This window comes from Panulirus ornatus, chromosome 58 (genome assembly GCF_036320965.1).
Source record: "Panulirus ornatus isolate Po-2019 chromosome 58, ASM3632096v1, whole genome shotgun sequence".
In the NCBI taxonomy this organism is placed as follows: domain Eukaryota; kingdom Metazoa; phylum Arthropoda; class Malacostraca; order Decapoda; family Palinuridae; genus Panulirus; species Panulirus ornatus.
The window spans coordinates 15478878-15496315 of record NC_092281.1 but is presented as its reverse complement, the minus strand read 5'-3'; the positions used below and the strand labels follow the sequence as shown (position 1 = coordinate 15496315).

Genomic DNA, 17438 nt, shown 5'->3' with positions numbered 1-17438 from the left:
TGTTTTGAAATGGTTTGGGCACATGGAGAGAATGAGTGAGGAAAGATTGACCAAGAGGATATATGTGTCAGAGGTGGAGGGAACGAGGAGAAGTGGGAAACCAAATTGGAGGTGGAAAGATGGAGTGAAAAAGATTTTGTGTGATCGGGGCCTGAACATGCAGGAGGGTGAAAGGAGGGCAAGGAATAGAGTGAACTGGATCGATGTGGTATACTGGGGTTGACGTGCTGTCAGTGGATTGAATCAGGGCATGTGAAGCGTCTGGGGTAAACCATGGAAAGTTGTGTGGGGCCTGGATGTGGAAAGGGAGCTGTGGTTTCGGGCATTATTGTATGACAGCTAGAGACTGAGTGTGAACGAATGGGGCCTTTGTTGTCTTTTCCTAGTGCTACCTCGCACACATGAGGGGGAGGGGGATGGTATTCCATGTGTGGCGAGGTGGCGATGGGAATGAATAACGGCAGACAGTGTGAATTGTGTGCATGGGTATATATGTATGTGTCTATGTGTGTATATATATGTGTACATTGAGATGTATAGTGATCGGGGCCTGAACATGCAGGAGGGTGAAAGGAAGGCAAGGAATAGAGTGAATTGGATCGATGTGGTATACCGGGGTTGACATGCTGTCAGTGGATTGAATCAGGGCATGTGAAGCGTCTGGGGTAAACCATGGAAAGCTGTGTAGGTATGTATATTTGCGTGTGTGGACGTGTATGTATATACATTGTGTATGGGGGTGGGTTGGGCCATTTCTTTCGTCTGTTTCCTTGCGCTACCTCGCAAATGCGGGAGACAGCGACAAAGCAAAATAAATAAATAAATAAATATAACCATATTTCATACTTTTTGTTGAAAAGTAATTATTCTATTGAAAAAGTATGAAGAAATTGAGAACAAATTAGAGGCTCACGCAAAATCAATCCAAGGTAAAAAGTAGAAGCTTATAACTTAGAGCTCTGAGGTAAAATGGTGTATACCAAGGACTTGTGCTAAATAATGCAATGTGTGTAATTCAAGTAATTACATACCCTAAAAGTTTTGGCTCTAAGTTAAACAAAGCTAAAGGAGAAAGGAGATGAATGGTTTGAAAATGTTTTACTTGTAAAGTCAGAGGCTAGTATGAGGATAAGAGCTACATAAGTCATAGGGTGGGTGAGGGGTCAAAGGTCCTGGGAGCATTAAGCATTAAGTAATGTGGAAAGTGAGGTTACTATCTGGGAGGGTGAAGATGGGTATGCTTGAAGGTATGGTGGTCTTCATGAAGTTGTCTAGATGCAAGCTCTATAAATGCACATACAGAGGAGAGTTGAAACGTTAAGCGTTTGAGGACAATGTGTGGTGTGAGATGGGTTGATCAAGTAAGATATGATAGGATTAGAAAGAGGAGTGATAATAATAGTATGGCTAAAAGAGCTGAACAGCACGTGCTGAAATGTTTTGAACATGAGGAGAGGTTGAATAAATAGGTGTATGTGTCAAAAGTGGGGGACAAACAGAGAGGGAAGAACAAACTGGAGATCAAAGGATAGGGTGAAAAAGGTTCTGAGTGTTCAAAGCCTGAACAAGCAATAGTGTGTATGGCATGCACAGAACATAGTGAATTTTAGTGATGTGGTACATATGGAACAAGATGCTGTCAACAAAACAAACAAGGGTATGTGAAGCAATTGGAAAACAATGGAGAAGCCTATTGGGTCTGACTGTGGAAAAGGGGCTACGATTTCAGTACACCACATGTGACAACTTCAGAGTGGAGGTGAATGAATGGGCCCATGTCTTTGTCAATTCCTGATGCTACCTCACTAACAAAAGAAACAGCAAACTAAACAAGCATGAAAAAATTATGATCAAAGTAGTGAAAAGCAAAACTGAAAAATTTCTTGAAAGAATGATAAGGACTTAATTTTAAGTAAAGAGAATGAAAAATAAGCTAATTACATGAATACATTATGGTTGAAGTTAAAATATATCTTTCTTCATACTTGTGTGCCATATACTGCCTTTGTGAGGTAGTGCCAAGAACTTACAATGGCCTCATCAACTCATATTCTCTCTCCACCTGTCATGTATAATCCATGAAACCATTAGTCAACACCCACAGTTAAGCCCCCAAACCACCTTGCAGTTATCCCTGGTCATCAAGTATGCCCTGATTCAGCCCACTGATGGCACTACTCCTCCATATACCATAATCTTCAATTCACTATATTCCCTTTGTGCCTACCATTTCCTGAATGTTTACGTCATGACATTTGAAACCCTCTTTAATTCTATCCTTCCACCTCTTTCTCAGTTTCACCTTCCTTTCTGCACTTATCCTCTTCTTATATCCACACCATTTCACAAAACCCTGGTCAACTCTCTTCATCAGACTGCACTCACTATCACGTCCTCTTCCATTCTCATTCCTTACATGTCAACTCATCTTACACTTGATACTGTCTTTAGGCATTCAAATTCCAACACTTCCACCCTCTTTTATTCTTTTCCATTAAGGGCCCAAGATTCACATTCATGGAACACTGCTGGGGCTTCTAAACCTTCAGAAGTACCCATTTTTACCCTGACAAACAACTCACTCTCTCCACACACTTCTTGTTGCACCCAAGCTCTTGGCCCCCTCTCCTATTCTATAACCTATGACCCACTTCAGCTACAAATCCATCAACTGCCATGTCCATTGCCAGGTACCAAAAGCACTCCACTTCCTCCAAGTTCCCTTCAATCAAACTCACACCTAAACCATCCTGTATTGCCACCCTGCTCCACCTTATTACCTTGCTTGTGTTTGCATTAACTCTGAATTTCTCCTTTAACACAATCTCCCAAACTGAGAAGCCAGCTTCTTAAGCTTCTCCCTTGAGTCCCCCACAAAAGTCATGTCATCTGAAAACAGCAGCTGACTTATCCTACCCCACCCCACCAGCAAAATGAATACAGCTTGAGGATTAGTTAAAGAAACTGTCTATCAATTCAAGGATTATGAAAGGTGTCATAAAATGAGAGAGGAACTGAAGGAATTAAAGAATACAGTAAAAGGGTATGAACTCAAATATGTACCAGGCAAGGGAGATCAGGGGGTGCATAACCAAAGTTATGAACAGGAAATGTTAGAAGGGGCTTTCTAAATGTCCTAAAGAACATTGAACAGGCAAAATTGCCCAAAGCACAAGATACAGAAACTATTGAAATTATTTGGCTGGGAGTGGGACATGGAGCAGTTTCTGGGACTGCTCAACAGACCCTGAATATGATGAGTGATACAGTGGAACATGATCCTGGGATACTATAAAAGAGGAGCCCTAGGGTTTGAATGATGCTGTCAAGCAAAATAACAGAAACAGAGTAATCAGGAATATTTATGGTCACATAGTTGACATGCTCCCTTTGCTCCCCTTCACTATAAGATAAATACACAGATGGAGTGTCCCCCTTTATTCCTGCCTGGTATTGCACTTTCTTAATCAGCTTCTCATTGAGTTTCTGTATCAAATGCTTTCTGGCAGTCAAGATATAAAGAATCTACCCAGCTTTCACTTTTGTCTAAGACAGAGCTCACTCTGTCAGAGAAATCTAAGAGGTTCGTTACACATGACTTTTCCCTAAAAATATGTTGACTCTCACTTAGGTAATTTCTCCTTAGTAGAACGTCACCATTTACTTTCATATAAACTTTTCCAGTACCTTACATACCACACTTATCAAGGAGACTGGTCTATAGTTTGGAACTCTTCCCAGTCTCCTTTCTTATGGATGGGTATGACATTTGCTCTTTTCCACTCCACTGGCACTTTGCCTTTCTCTAGCAACATCTTGAATGGTATTCAAGTGGTCTGCCTAATGTTTCTACACACATCTTCAGCACTAAGGTGAAATTTCATTGGGACCATGAGCTTTGTATGGTTCAAGGCCTTAAGTATTTTGTTAATGTCTTTCTAGATGTCTCAACATTTTCTAAAACTTCCTCCCCATCCCATCTTACTAGTGATGGGGCTATAGTGTTTTCCTCTGTGAAAACATTTTTGAACTTTTCATTCACTTCCTCATATATCCTTACATCAACTTCTTCTATTCTTCCCTCTGAATCCCTTATCTGATTAGGTGCTCTTTAACTGACAATCTACTTCTGATGAATTTATACAAAAGTTTTGGATCTTCACCTGCCTTATCCACAACATTCTTTTTAACTTTTTCTGTTGCTCTTTATCATGCTATACTCACTTCTTGCTGCCTGGAGAGTTGCCTACTTGTATATCTTTGCCACTATAAATCTCTAGGCTCCCTTACTTTTCACATCTTTGATTAAACCTCTCTAAGTCTTTACCCTTTAATGCTAGAAGTTCACATGTTTTCACTCCTTTAATGTAAACTTAATAAACTTTCCATCACAATACCCTGGTCCCTGGTTACTGCACTCCATATTCCAATCTATGTTACCATAAAACTCTTAAGTTCTCTGTAGCTTCCATGATTATATCTCCTCCTCTAGTCCTACCTCACCTCTGCTCTTTTAACTTTCTTGTTTACCCTATAGTCAAACTTAAGCATCACAAATCGCTTTTTCCATGAGGTGTATCATGCATATTTTCAATAAGCATACTAGTTTGTGTAAAGATCTAGTAATGAGGGTGAATCAGTCCCTCTTATCCTAGTGTGTTCACTAACATGCTGGCATAAGAAATTTTCCTGTACACATTGTAGAAATTTGTGATGTGTGAGTGTGTGTGTGTGTGTGTGTGTAGTTTTTTTTAATATTCTTGCCAAATGGATTGCATGGGATTAATGTAAACATACAAACAGATGGACGAAGCATTTGCATATTCAGCTAATCTGCCCACTGGAGTGGAAAAAAGCATGATTCATAATACAAACCTTGGCTGGACTGTGTACGCATCAGTTTGGTGGAAGCAATTTGACTCATCTCTTCTGGCCATGTGAGGTCTTTATTTCTAACTTCAATCAATACCTGTGCAAGATCTGTCACACCCACATCTTCAAGAGTTAAGTCCTCTTCTTCCAGTAAAATCATGCCTGCAGGCTGTCGAAAATAAAATAACTGATTCACAAACTATTTAAATGTCAGTGCGACTGAAAATAAAAAAAAACTACACAAAACCTACTGCTTCACACTACTTTAACAAATATCACTCAACAGAAGGAATTCAATGTGAAATATATGAAGACGAACAGTTCACTCAAAAACATTACTTGAAAACATCCGAACTTACCAATTACCTTCTTTTAATACCTCTTCACTGTTCCTACCTTGGGAGACTAATGGTGGAAACAAATGAACAACGGCTTCATTTGCTTTTATTTGAAAACTAAATGTCATATACAATATAATGAAACCAGAGCCCAACATCCACATTAAAGTGCTGTGGATGATTCACAACATATCAATCACCTCATACTACAATGATCCAATTCATTCTATCCCATGTATGTCTCTCTCCCTCCTGAATGTTTCACTCTATCTTTCCAGCTGAACCTGAATGCCTCTTAACAAAGGAAGATGCAGAGTTAATAAAACTTAAAGAATGTCCTGGGGTACTATTTCATGTGTGGAGGAGTGGCGATGGGAATGGATGAAGGCAGCAATCATGAATATGTACATGTGTATATATGTATGTATACGTTGAAATGTATAGGTATGTATATGTGTATCTGTGGGCGTCTATGTATGTACATGTGTAAGTGGGTGGGTCTGGGTCATTCTTTTGTCTGTTTCCTTGCATTACCTTGCTAACGCAGGAAACAGTGATTCAGTATAATAATAATAATGATAAAATATACATATATTTTTTCTTATTATACTTTGTCGCTGTCTCCCGCGTTAGCGAGGTAGTGCAAGGAAACAGACGAAAGAATGTCCCAACCCAAACACATGCACATGTATATACATACACACCCCGCACATGCACATATACATACCTATACATTTCAATGTATACATACACATACATACATACATAGACAAATACATATATACACATTTTTTTTTTTTATTATTATACTTTGTCGCTGTCTCCCGTGTTTGCGAGGTAGCGCAAGGAAACAGACGAAAGAAATGGCCCAACCCCGCCCCATACACATGTATATACATAAGTCCACACACGCAAATATACATACCTACACAGCTTTCCATGGTTTACCCCAGACGCTTCACATGCCTTGATTCAATCCACTGACAGCACGTCAACCCCGGTATACCACATCGCTCCAATTCACTCTATTCCTTGCCCTCCTTTCACCCTCCTGCATGTTCAGGCCCCGATCACACAAAATCTTTTTCACTCCATCTTTCCACCTCCAATTTGGTCTCCCTCTTCTCCTCGTTCCCTCCACCTCCGACACATATATCCTCTTGGTCAATCTTTCCTCACTCATTCTCTCCATGTGCCCAAACCACTTCAAAACACCCTCTTCTGCTCTCTCAACCACGCTCTTTTTATTTCCACACATCTCTCTTACCCTTACATTACTTACTCGATCAAACCACCTCACACCACACATTGTCCTCAAACATCTCATTTCCAGCACATCCATCCTCCTGCGCACAACTCTATCCATAGCCCACGCCTCGCAACCATACAACATTGTTGGAACCACTATTCCTTCAAACATACCCATTTTTGCTTTCCGAGATAATGTTCTCGACTTCCACACATTCTTCAAGGCCCCCAGAATTTTCGCCCCCTCCCCCACCCTATGATCCACTTCCGCTTCCATGGTTCCATCCGCTGCCAGATCCACTCACAGATATCTAAAACACTTCACTTCCTCCAGTTTTTCTCCATCCAAACTCACCTCCCAATTGACTTGACCCTCAACTCTACTGTACACATGTACATATTCATAAATAAATACATATTCATATCTGCTGCCCTCAACCATTCCTGTCTCGCCACCCCACTCCCCCCGCATGCACACAAGGTAGTGCTAGGAAAAGACAATAAAGGCCACATTTGTTCACACTCAGTCTCTAGCTGTCATGTGTAATGCACCGAAACCACGACTCCCTTTCCACATCCAAGCCCTACAAAACATTCTAAGGTTAAATCCAATGACAGTACGTCAACCCCAGTATACCACATCATTCCAATTCACTCTATTCTTTGCACACCTTTCACTCTCCTGTATATTCAGCCCCGATCGCTCAAAATCTTTTTCACTCCATCCTTCCACCTCCAATTTGGTCTCCCACTTCTCGTTCCCTCCACCTCTGACACATATATCCTCTTTGTCAATCTTTCCTCACTCATTCTCTCCATGTGAACAAACCATTTCAAAATACCCTCTTCTGCCCTCTCATCCAAACTTTTTATTACCACACACTGCTCTTACCCTTTCATATTGTCCTCAAACATCTCATTTCCAACACATCCACGCTCCTCTGCACAACCCTATCTGTAGGCCACGCCCTACAACCTTATAACATTGTTGGAACCACTATTCCTTCAAACGTACTCATTTTTGCTCTCCATACCTTCTCCAGATACATAAATGCTACATACAAATCCATTTATTTTTCTAAGTATTTCTCACGTACATTCTTCAAAGCAAACACCTGATCCACACATCCTCTACCACTTCTGACACCGCTCTTCTCAATCAATACCCTCCCATATAATTTCCCAGGAATACTCAACAAACTTATACTTCTGTAATTTGAACACTCACCTTGATCCCCTTTGCCTTTGCACAATGGCACTATGCATGCATTCTGCCAATCCTCAGGCACTTCACCATGAACCATACATACATTGAATATCCTCACCAACCAGTCAACAACACAGTCACCCCTTTTTTTAATAAATTCCACTGCAATATCATCCAAAATACATGAAAACCCAGCCAGAATGCTAAAACAACTATTCACTATACTACCAGGAGAAATAAGAAACATACACATATAAACTAAAGAAACATCTAGAAGAAATGTGACATGTAGTTGAAAGCAGTCCCAGAAGAAACCAGATTAGATAATCATGTTATGTAAATGGCAGAAGACTGAAACAGTATCAATCATCTGGGAATTTTGTGTGGTTAGTGCCATTGTCAGTCCTGCCATTTTGGCAAAATCTCATTGTAGGCAGGTACTCCACAAAGCTCCCTCTACTTAAGTCACTTGGGTCCTTCTAGATAATCTCTCTTTGTTCATCTTCTTCATGTGTCCAAACCATTTTGGCACATCTTGGTTAACTCCTTCAAACAGACTGCATTTACATTTCACCCATATACTGTCATTTCTTACAGTCAACCTGCATCACAATATATTTCCTCCTCATGGATTAAATTTCCTATACATCCAACCTCTTTCATTCTTTCTATTCAGGGTCTCATACGTGCATTCATACAATGCCATGGGGACTACTACACTTTCAAATATATCTTTGCTCTAATAAACAATGACCTCTCCTTTCACACACTCCTTGATGCACCCATGGTCTTAGTTCCTCTCCCACCCTATGACTTGCATAAGCCCTCAAGGCTCCATTCATTGCCACGTCCATTCTAAAGTGCCTAAAGCACTCTACTTTTTCCATCTCCTTCCCATTCTAACTTATCTTTCTTCTTATCAACTCTCATCTTCCTTCCAGACACAAGCATCTGAAGTTTTTCTAATGTGTCTGCAACTAGAAATGTGTCATCTGCAAATAGCAACTGACCTACCTCTTAGCTCCTTCCCATCATCAGCATACTGTAAACCCATCCTCCTTTGTCAACTGAATATCTATCTATCTATCTGTCTATCCATATCTATGGGAACTCCCATCAAGGGATTGCAGTCTAGAGAAATGACTTTTATATGCCTTTCATCAATACACAGGTCAAGTAATTAACTATTTGTAGTTATCTATTTGTAATGCACAGAAAGGGAGTTTTTACTTGTGGTGCCCCACCTCTTGACCATTTTCCACTGACATACAATTTCATAAACTGATGTACTTTGCTGTTTCCATTAATCACATCCTCAGTCATTTTACTCCATATACCCACAACTTATATACTATAAAAGTACTTCTGTATATCTATCTTAACAAGTCTCTAGCTTGATTTTGGATAATTTCCTATGGTTGCTCCATCCCTACAATTCTCAAAGACTTGTTCACTATTTGTGTCACTGGTCTGTTTTAAAAGCTTAAAGTAATCAGGTCACCTGGCGATGCTGATCAACAAAATCTTCTCTATGATGCTCATCAGTACACATGCAGGTACTCAATGCCCTTTCTCATATGCTATATTATCTTCCATACACCATACAATTCACACATACATGTAAGCAGTGCTTCCCTAGATGCCTTCCACTCCTCAAACATTCTCCTTGTTTCATATACTTTCAACTTATGCCACTCTTCACTGAGTCTTCCTTGAAATCCCTGAACACATGCCCCTCTTACAAGCTCACTCACATTCACCCCCTTCTTCCTGCCCATGTTCCCTCTTTCCCTAAAGCCAATAGAATCTTTCACTCTTACCTCATCCAAAAAATTATCAGACATCCCATCAACTACCCTCTCAGCAAGTTCACATCCAATAGTCTTTCCTCTGCATGCATATCAGTAAGCACATATCCAATAATGCCCACTAACCTATCTCAAGAAAGTAAACTTATGCATGCAACTAATTTTAAAAAAGGTAATCCCAATCACCAATCCTGTTTCATCACAAAACTTGATATGCTTTACACTGTTTTCATGCACACCAGGCGCCCCATGCTCTCCAATTATACTGTCAACAGCCATATCATGCATTCTTGCGCTGAAGTTTCCCATCTCTAAGACTCGATCTCTCGCATAAAAATTATTACAGCACTTATTCATCTCCCTTAAAATGACTTGCCTCTCTCCTTCATTCCTTCCACTAACACCAGGTCTGTGAATAATGTCAGTTACCCAAATCTCATAACTTATCCTCATTTTAACCCACCTCATGCAAGAAATCACTTCCTTACATTCTTTAATGTATTCTCTTCTTTCATCAAAGAAACCATACCCTCCTTTGTTCTCACTCTTACACTTACCCAAGAATTTACCCCTCAGGCATTCCTAGAACATTCTCCCCCCTTCTCCTACAGTTGTTTCATTCAGAGCCACAATATGCAGGGTCACCTCCCCCAAACATAGCAACTATAACTCTCTTCTTCTCATCCTGGTTACATCCACACACATTCAGATTCCCAGCGAGAACCTTTGGGGTGCTGTCCTCAAAGGCTCTTTCTGTTATCACCTTTGGCAAATGACCATAAAACGAGGGGATGGCTTCCAGCCCCAATTAACTACCTCCTGTGACATGCAGGAGATACAAGGATAGTGTTCTCACTTCACTATTTCGAGGGATAGAGGATACTGGGTTTAGGATAAAGACTCATGTGAGTTATGAGTTGTCCTGTGTTAAGCAAAAGACAGAAAGGAGGTACATGCCTATGGACTGAGTTCCTGAAACCCACAAGTATACATAAAGCAGAAAAATAAATACTGTGAAATCACCGAGGGTACGGAAATATGACAACCACTGCAGTGTTGGTTCACTGCCCTGATTTCACCACTTATCCCAAACTCAAGTGGAAGGAACTCCCTGAGCAGTGCCTGCTTGCCACCTACTTCACCGAAGTGTCTTCTAAATCAGAACAAGATCCACCCCTGCCGTTAAAAAACAATCAAGTATCTTTTGTATCCTCAATGTAGGTGCAAGGACCTGGTGACAATGAGGGAAAACATGCCTTGGGAGTCTAAAAATGTGATGAATTATGCTATTCTGGATTTTCACAATTTTTCTCCTTTTTGCAGTAGCTTCAAACAGATGGGGTCTGGCTAGTCAGGTAGTGATGAACATACAAGTAATCTGCTATATCTTCTAAACTCCTCTAGTTGAAAATATTGAAATTAAAAAAGTTTTCTCCTTACCTCATCACGTACATACCAGAGCCTCATATCTTCAATGCGTAATCGTAACTTTGTAGCAAGGTAATCATATACCTGTCGTAGGGTTGCCAAACGACTAAATGCCGCGAGGTAGGCCAAGTATCTTTTAGGAGAGGATGTTGTAGAGTTGGGCAAGGATGTCACATAATACGGAGCTGAATCTGGTGAAATCAAACCAATGATACAGTTTGTAGTTACTGTAATAATACACCACATGATCAAAATCAGGTTTATCATTTTTCAAAATAATATAAACATTATACTTTTTTAAGGATTTCTAATATCCTCAGAAGCAACAGACAGTTTCTCATGTAGTAGCTCAAGAAGAAATGAAATGCAAGCTTACTTAGAGCTGCAGCCCCATAGCCTCCGACAACACCAACCCAGGAATTGTTTGGTGTTCTGGTCTGCTGTTGAACATGGCGGAACAGACGAAGTGTAACAGGATACAATTCTAATTCTACTTCTCCACTAGAGCGTCCATGAATAACCTGTAAGTCATCAAGATTAGACTAATACATATCAAAAAGTTTTTAATATACAGAATTATTTTTGTCCCAATCTCATAGAAGTTACACAGCGTCCATGAATAACCTTAAGTCATCAAGATTAGACTAATACATATAAAAAGTTTTTTATATACAGAATTATTTTTGTCCCAATTGAACAGAAGTTACACAAGTTCACTAAATATCTGTTTACTTTAACACTGCATCCTTCTAAACATGGTGCATTAAGTGCTACTGACTATGGACCAGACAAGGACACTCTCTGGTTTTCACACTGCAGCCACATGAAGTGTGGAAGCAGCAACTAAACATTCAGAATACGGTAGAAGCAGCAGTGTCTAATTAACGTGAGGATATGAAAAGCATGACACTAGAAACATCTAATCATGTGGGACATGATAAAAGGAAAAGCCAAATACAAACTCATTAGGAAGAGGACATACAAAGGAAGTCCATGGTTGAGTGACTTCCTGACATATAGTTATCATATAGCGATGAGATGTGGAATATGTGTAATGCTGGGATGCCATCACAGGGTAACACTGGAGGACCATCCCACCTGCCCTTTTTTACTGGTACCTCATACCCTTCTTAATATCCTGGTCCTTACATGCCTCACTCACAAACACCATTCCATGCATTCTTCTATTATTTCTCTCCCTTCAGTAATTGTTGAGTGTACCTGGCAAGTTGTTTGGGAGGGTGCTGATTGAGAGGGTGAAGACATGTATACAGCACCAGATCAGGGAAGAGCAGTGTGGTTTCAGAAGTGGTAGAGGATGTGAGGAACAGGTGTTTGCTTTAAAGAATATTTGTGAGAAATACTTAGAGAAACTGATGGATTTGTATGAGGCAATTTTAGATCTAGAGAAAGCATATGACAGGGTTGAGAGATGCCTTGTGGAAGGTTGTAGGAATATACGGTAAGGAAGGAAAGCTGCTAGATGCAGTGAAAAGTTTTTACTGAGGGTGTAAGATGTAAGAGGTGAGTGAACAGATTCAAGTGAATATTGGTCTGCAGCAGGGTAGTGTAATGTCACCATGATCACTCAATTTGTCTATGGATGAGGTGGTATGGGAGGCAAATATAAGTTTCGGAGAGAGGGTCACGTATGCAGTCTGTGGCAGGTGAGAGGGCCTGGAAAGTGAGTCATCTATTGTTTGCTAACAACAGAGCACTAGTGGCTGATTCGAGTAAGAAAGTACAGAGATTGGTGGCTGATTTTGGAAAAGTGTGTGAAAAGAGAAAGTTGAGGGTAAATTTGAATAATAGCAAGATTATTAAGTTCACCACGGTTGAGGGACAAGCTAGTTGGGATGTAAGTTTGAATGGAGAAAAACTGGAGAAAGTGAAGTGTTTAAGATATCTGGGAGTGGCCTTAGCAGCATATGGAACCATGGAAGTGGAAGTGAGTCACAGGGTGTGGGAGGGGGCAAAGGTTCTGGGAGCAATGAAGAATGTGTGGAAAAAGAGAACATTGTCTTGGAGAGCAAAAATGGGTATTCTTGATGGAATAGTAGTTCCAACAATATCATATGGTTGCAAGGCATGTACTATAGATAGGGTTGTGCAGAGGAGGGTGGATGTGTTGGAAATGAAATGTTCGAGGAAAATATGTGGTGTGAGGTGGTTTGATCAAGTGAATAATGAAAGGGTAAGAAAGATGTGTGGAAATAAAAAGAGTGTGGATGAGAGACAGCAGAGGACAGTGTGTTGAAATGGTGTATTTTACATAGTTGGTGTTACCAAACTCTACCTGCTCACAGATACACTGCATGTGAAAAGTCACCTTTGTCATGGCAGTATCACTGGGAGTATGGTCTCATCAAAGGATTTCTCACTTTCCCTGATATTGTAAGCAGTGCTACCTTGGGCTGTATGAGCCTCTGGGAAGTAATCCTGGGTAACATTATTACTCTCTTAAACACTGGTCCTGGGGTAACTGTAACAGATAAAAATATTACTCAGTCTGTTCAAGTAACACAATACAAAAGCTCCATTCTTATATCTCACCTGTCTAGGAAGGGCAGGTGCTCCTCCATACCACTGCTGAAGGGCTTTCCACAGGGAATCAGGGACTAGCACAAAGTCACGACTTTGAACAAGTGGAACACTTCGCTTTAATCGACCCCCCTCACCTGTTAAGAGCATTACCTGAAGAGAAAAAGTTATAAAAGATATATTGGCTGTCAGGTATAAAATCAATTGGTAAACTGTGAGTTTTCCTCATCTATCTCCTCTTAAATCATGCACCAATGCCTAAACTATAATGTAATACTTCAAAATATTTCCCTTCCAGCAGCACAGCAACCTTCTTAACAGATGCTGATAGTTCAAGAAAAAAAATAATGTGAAGTAAACTTCAGTACAAGTTTCTGCTTGGTCAAGGAAAAACTTCCAAGAATTGTAAGTACTAAATGTTACAAAGTACATCTTGGAAAGTTAATAATAATGGGATGGAATTCTCAGTTTTGTATGACAATCGTTAGCAAAAGGAGTTGACCAAAAATATTGTCAATCTACTTTCTTGTTGGGAAATTACATCTTTTGTTTTAATTCTTATCATGTCCACTGTCAAACATGTAGGGCAATTATGTCTTTGTTTTAATTCTTATCATTCCACTATTAAACAAGGTGATTCATTCAAGTTCAATGAAGCTCTTTCTATGCAAAACTTTCCACAACACTCCATACTAATAATTTACCTCACTATTCCTTCCGCATAACTCTTAATGTCAATTTCATCTTCATTCAAACCAAACACATAATTTCTCCATCATCCTTTCAATATGTCTGGACCACTAATGACCAGGGTGGTATATTACCAGACTACCTGCCTGGATATCAAGAGAGGTAGTGACAGCTGAGTAGAGAGCCAGCACTGATGTGGTTAAGTTGCACTCCTCTGACACAGGTAGCTATTTTTTCTTTCTGCCTCATCCACACATGGACTATTGGCATTCTGTCTACAAACATCCAATCCCTCCTTGTCAAACATAATACTTGACAAAACTTAAATCACACAGATCATTCTTCATAACTCTATATTTTCCCGTGATGAACACTATGCACTCATCCTGCCTTTTGACAAAATCATAGGAGCAATAGACAGAAGCAGCAGGGAAGAACATTTAGGCAGGAGCACTAGGTAGAAACATTAGAAGTAGTAGGTACAAACATTAGGCAGGAGCATTAACTAGGAGTCAGTAGGAACATAAGACAAGAGCCTCTGCAAACACTGTACTAAAGTTACCCTCTGCCTGTGGTCTGTTAAAAGTGACGTACTAAAGGCTAAGAAGTGGTAATGGAGTCTAGTTATGAAGATTCTCCTGCCGTAGCCACCCCCTCGAGGGAGTTCCAGATAGATAGACAGATAGACCTCAAACCTCCATTCTCTATTTTTTCAACCATTTATCTCTATCTTCCAGATCTCTCTCTCTCTCTCTAACATTCCCATTACTCATTCTTCTCCCTCCATATCAAAATCTTAAAATCAACATCCACTGCTTGTACTTTCCTATCAACCTATTTACAGAAATTTGCTTTATTTATCTACATTAACATTCAAACAAACCCTTCTGATCCCTCCCCACCTTCCTCTATCTTTCAGCTAGAAAACAATGAATCATAAATGAATTTAGATAACAGCTATACACAGTATAAAAATGCAGCTTTCAAAACGTAATAAACCAAACCAACAAAACAAATAAATCTGACTTACACGTAGCAGTGATGAAAATCATCCTCTAAGTGCTTTGCAGGGGTAAAAAGAGATGGCTTTAAAGGATAAAGGACCTTTTCTCTTGAAGGTAGTCCACCTAGCATAAAATTTATTCCTTGAGGTTACACCAGTTAGACCCAGTCTACCTCATGCTCAGGTATAAATGCAATAGCATATGCTCACCTTTATGATTAAGTCACTGGTATTCACAGATATTGCTCCACTGCTGCATCAGGAGCAGGGTGTGCCATGCCATGAAACTCTTCCCTTCCCCTGAATTCCACTCTGCTTTAATTTTTACTTAGGATCACTGCAAAACTGTTCTTCATAAAGTGAAACACACATTCAGAAAAAAAAGGTGTGTGCAGATCTGATTTCTTAAACTGAAAAATCTTTCTGGTCTTTAAACAAAAAATCTCCGCTAACTAATGTAATTACCCACTCACACCCACCCTCTCTTCTGACCTAATCAGTCTGTAGCTAACTCTCCAAATGACAAAGCTATTCTTTTTTCAAACGAATGATTCTACTTCTAGTCCTCCATTACCATGGCCTCCCATTTAATCTATGCCATCTCCTATATTTTCCTTGCGTAAGGTCTTCAAGTACCCTTACACCTCCGAGTGGTCAAGGAACATGGCCCAGTTAGCATACTCCTCAATTCCTAAAGGAGTGTGCCTCTGAGCTAGTTCCAATCCTTGTTCACCTATTTCACCTCAAAGAATAAGACTTTTCCTTCCTAGCGGGAGCATACCTTGTTGCAGCCAATACCCAAGAAAGGAGACTGCTCTACCCCTCCAACTATCATCCCCCTGCTCTCACTTCTGCCACTTCCACAATCTTTGAAATTCTTCTTGAGTCACTTTAACAAACACTTAGAATCCCATTCCCATCTTTCTGATCATTAATATATGTATTACAATACTAGATCTACCGGTGTCTTCCCTATGTTACTCCTATCTCTCAGAGATTCTCGTGAAACTTTTGTCCTGGCCCACATCTCCGACATCTCAGTTCCTTTTAGTAAAAAAAAAGGGGGAGGGGGGGAAGGATTTCCAGTCCCCTCACTCCCTCCCCTTTTAGTCACCTTCTACAGCATGCAGGGAATACGTGGGAAGTATTCTTTCTCCCCTATCCCCAGGGATATGTGTGTGTATGTGAGCAGATGTGTCTTTCTTCATCTGTATCCTGGCACTACCTCGCTAATGCAGGAAATGGCGATCAGGTATGAAAAAAATAATATTCATTAGTTGAAAAACTTACTTTTGATGTGTTGGGTTCAACTAATGGAGAATTGTCAATGGCAGGTGGTCGTGAAGGAGCTAAAAGTTGTCCTGGACTGGTGGCTGCACGACGGGTTAGACGAGGTGAATGACTTGGACTTGATGTACTACTGCATCTAATGACATAAACAAAATGATAAACACAGAATTCCTCTTAATCTTTGTATGTTAAGTTATTTAATCACTATAAAGAATTTATGATTACTTAAGGCAACAGATAATTCAGATGAAAGTGCCAGAGGAATGATTTTGGATTGGAAGTATTGAAAATGTTTTGTTTATGAAGCTGTTGTAAACGAAGTCTTTGGAGTCACTTGACAAATTAACTTAAACCTCAAAGTGAAAAAGTTAAAGCATTTACATAAGCATGGAAGTTCATGTTTCAATTTAACAAACTGGACATGGGTTGAGGAAGGGTAAAGCAATTTGAGAGGCTGTTATAATGAGTTCACGAGAGTAATCACACAGAGAGAGACATACATTTCAGATATATATATTTTCTTTTAATTACAACTGATTCTGTTCCCATTTCCATGGGATGAATCATGTGCATATAGACATATACCATTTGTGGGTGAATCACTGGGGTCCCTAACCCCAGAGGGTGGTAAAGAGCTCGGATGCCCATTTCCCCAGGGTAGCCTTCTTGTGCTGTTATCCAAAGTCCAAGATTAAATGAATAAAGTAGAAAGGAGGAAGAAATGTCATATTACTTTCAACTAAAAGGGGTTTGACAGAAATATTTCTTTTCAGGTAAACTTTTTGTGTGTCAAGCAAGAGCTGTAGAAACATAGGAATCTCTGTGATGTAATCAGTATGCCGCAGTAAAGTCTCCTTCTACTTCCATCCTTTATGTGATGACATGAATTCATCCAAAAACTATCATTTTCCATTAGCAATTCAAACATATTACATCCAGGGGGAAAAAACCCTCACTGATAAGTACAGTCATTAACCATGGCAAACTCTGATCATTACCTTACAACTGCATAG

The 17438-nt window shown here is 39.9% G+C and overlaps 1 protein-coding gene across 3 annotated transcripts in view; it reads right to left on the bottom strand.

The window, feature by feature from the left end:
* The window catches only part of Usp32 (Ubiquitin specific protease 32), a 125106-nt gene that overhangs the window by 53945 nt on the left and 53723 nt on the right, over window positions 1-17438 (bottom strand). For all 3 annotated transcript variants that reach the window (XM_071695365.1, XM_071695366.1, XM_071695367.1), the window contains 5 exons: window positions 16426-16561; window positions 13455-13595; window positions 11278-11422; window positions 10914-11092; window positions 4876-5041 (listed from right to left, as the gene is read on the bottom strand). In XM_071695365.1, the coding sequence (XP_071551466.1) occupies window positions 4876-5041; window positions 10914-11092; window positions 11278-11422; window positions 13455-13595; window positions 16426-16561 (767 nt within the window). The remainder of the gene's footprint in view (window positions 1-4875; window positions 5042-10913; window positions 11093-11277; window positions 11423-13454; window positions 13596-16425; window positions 16562-17438) is intronic.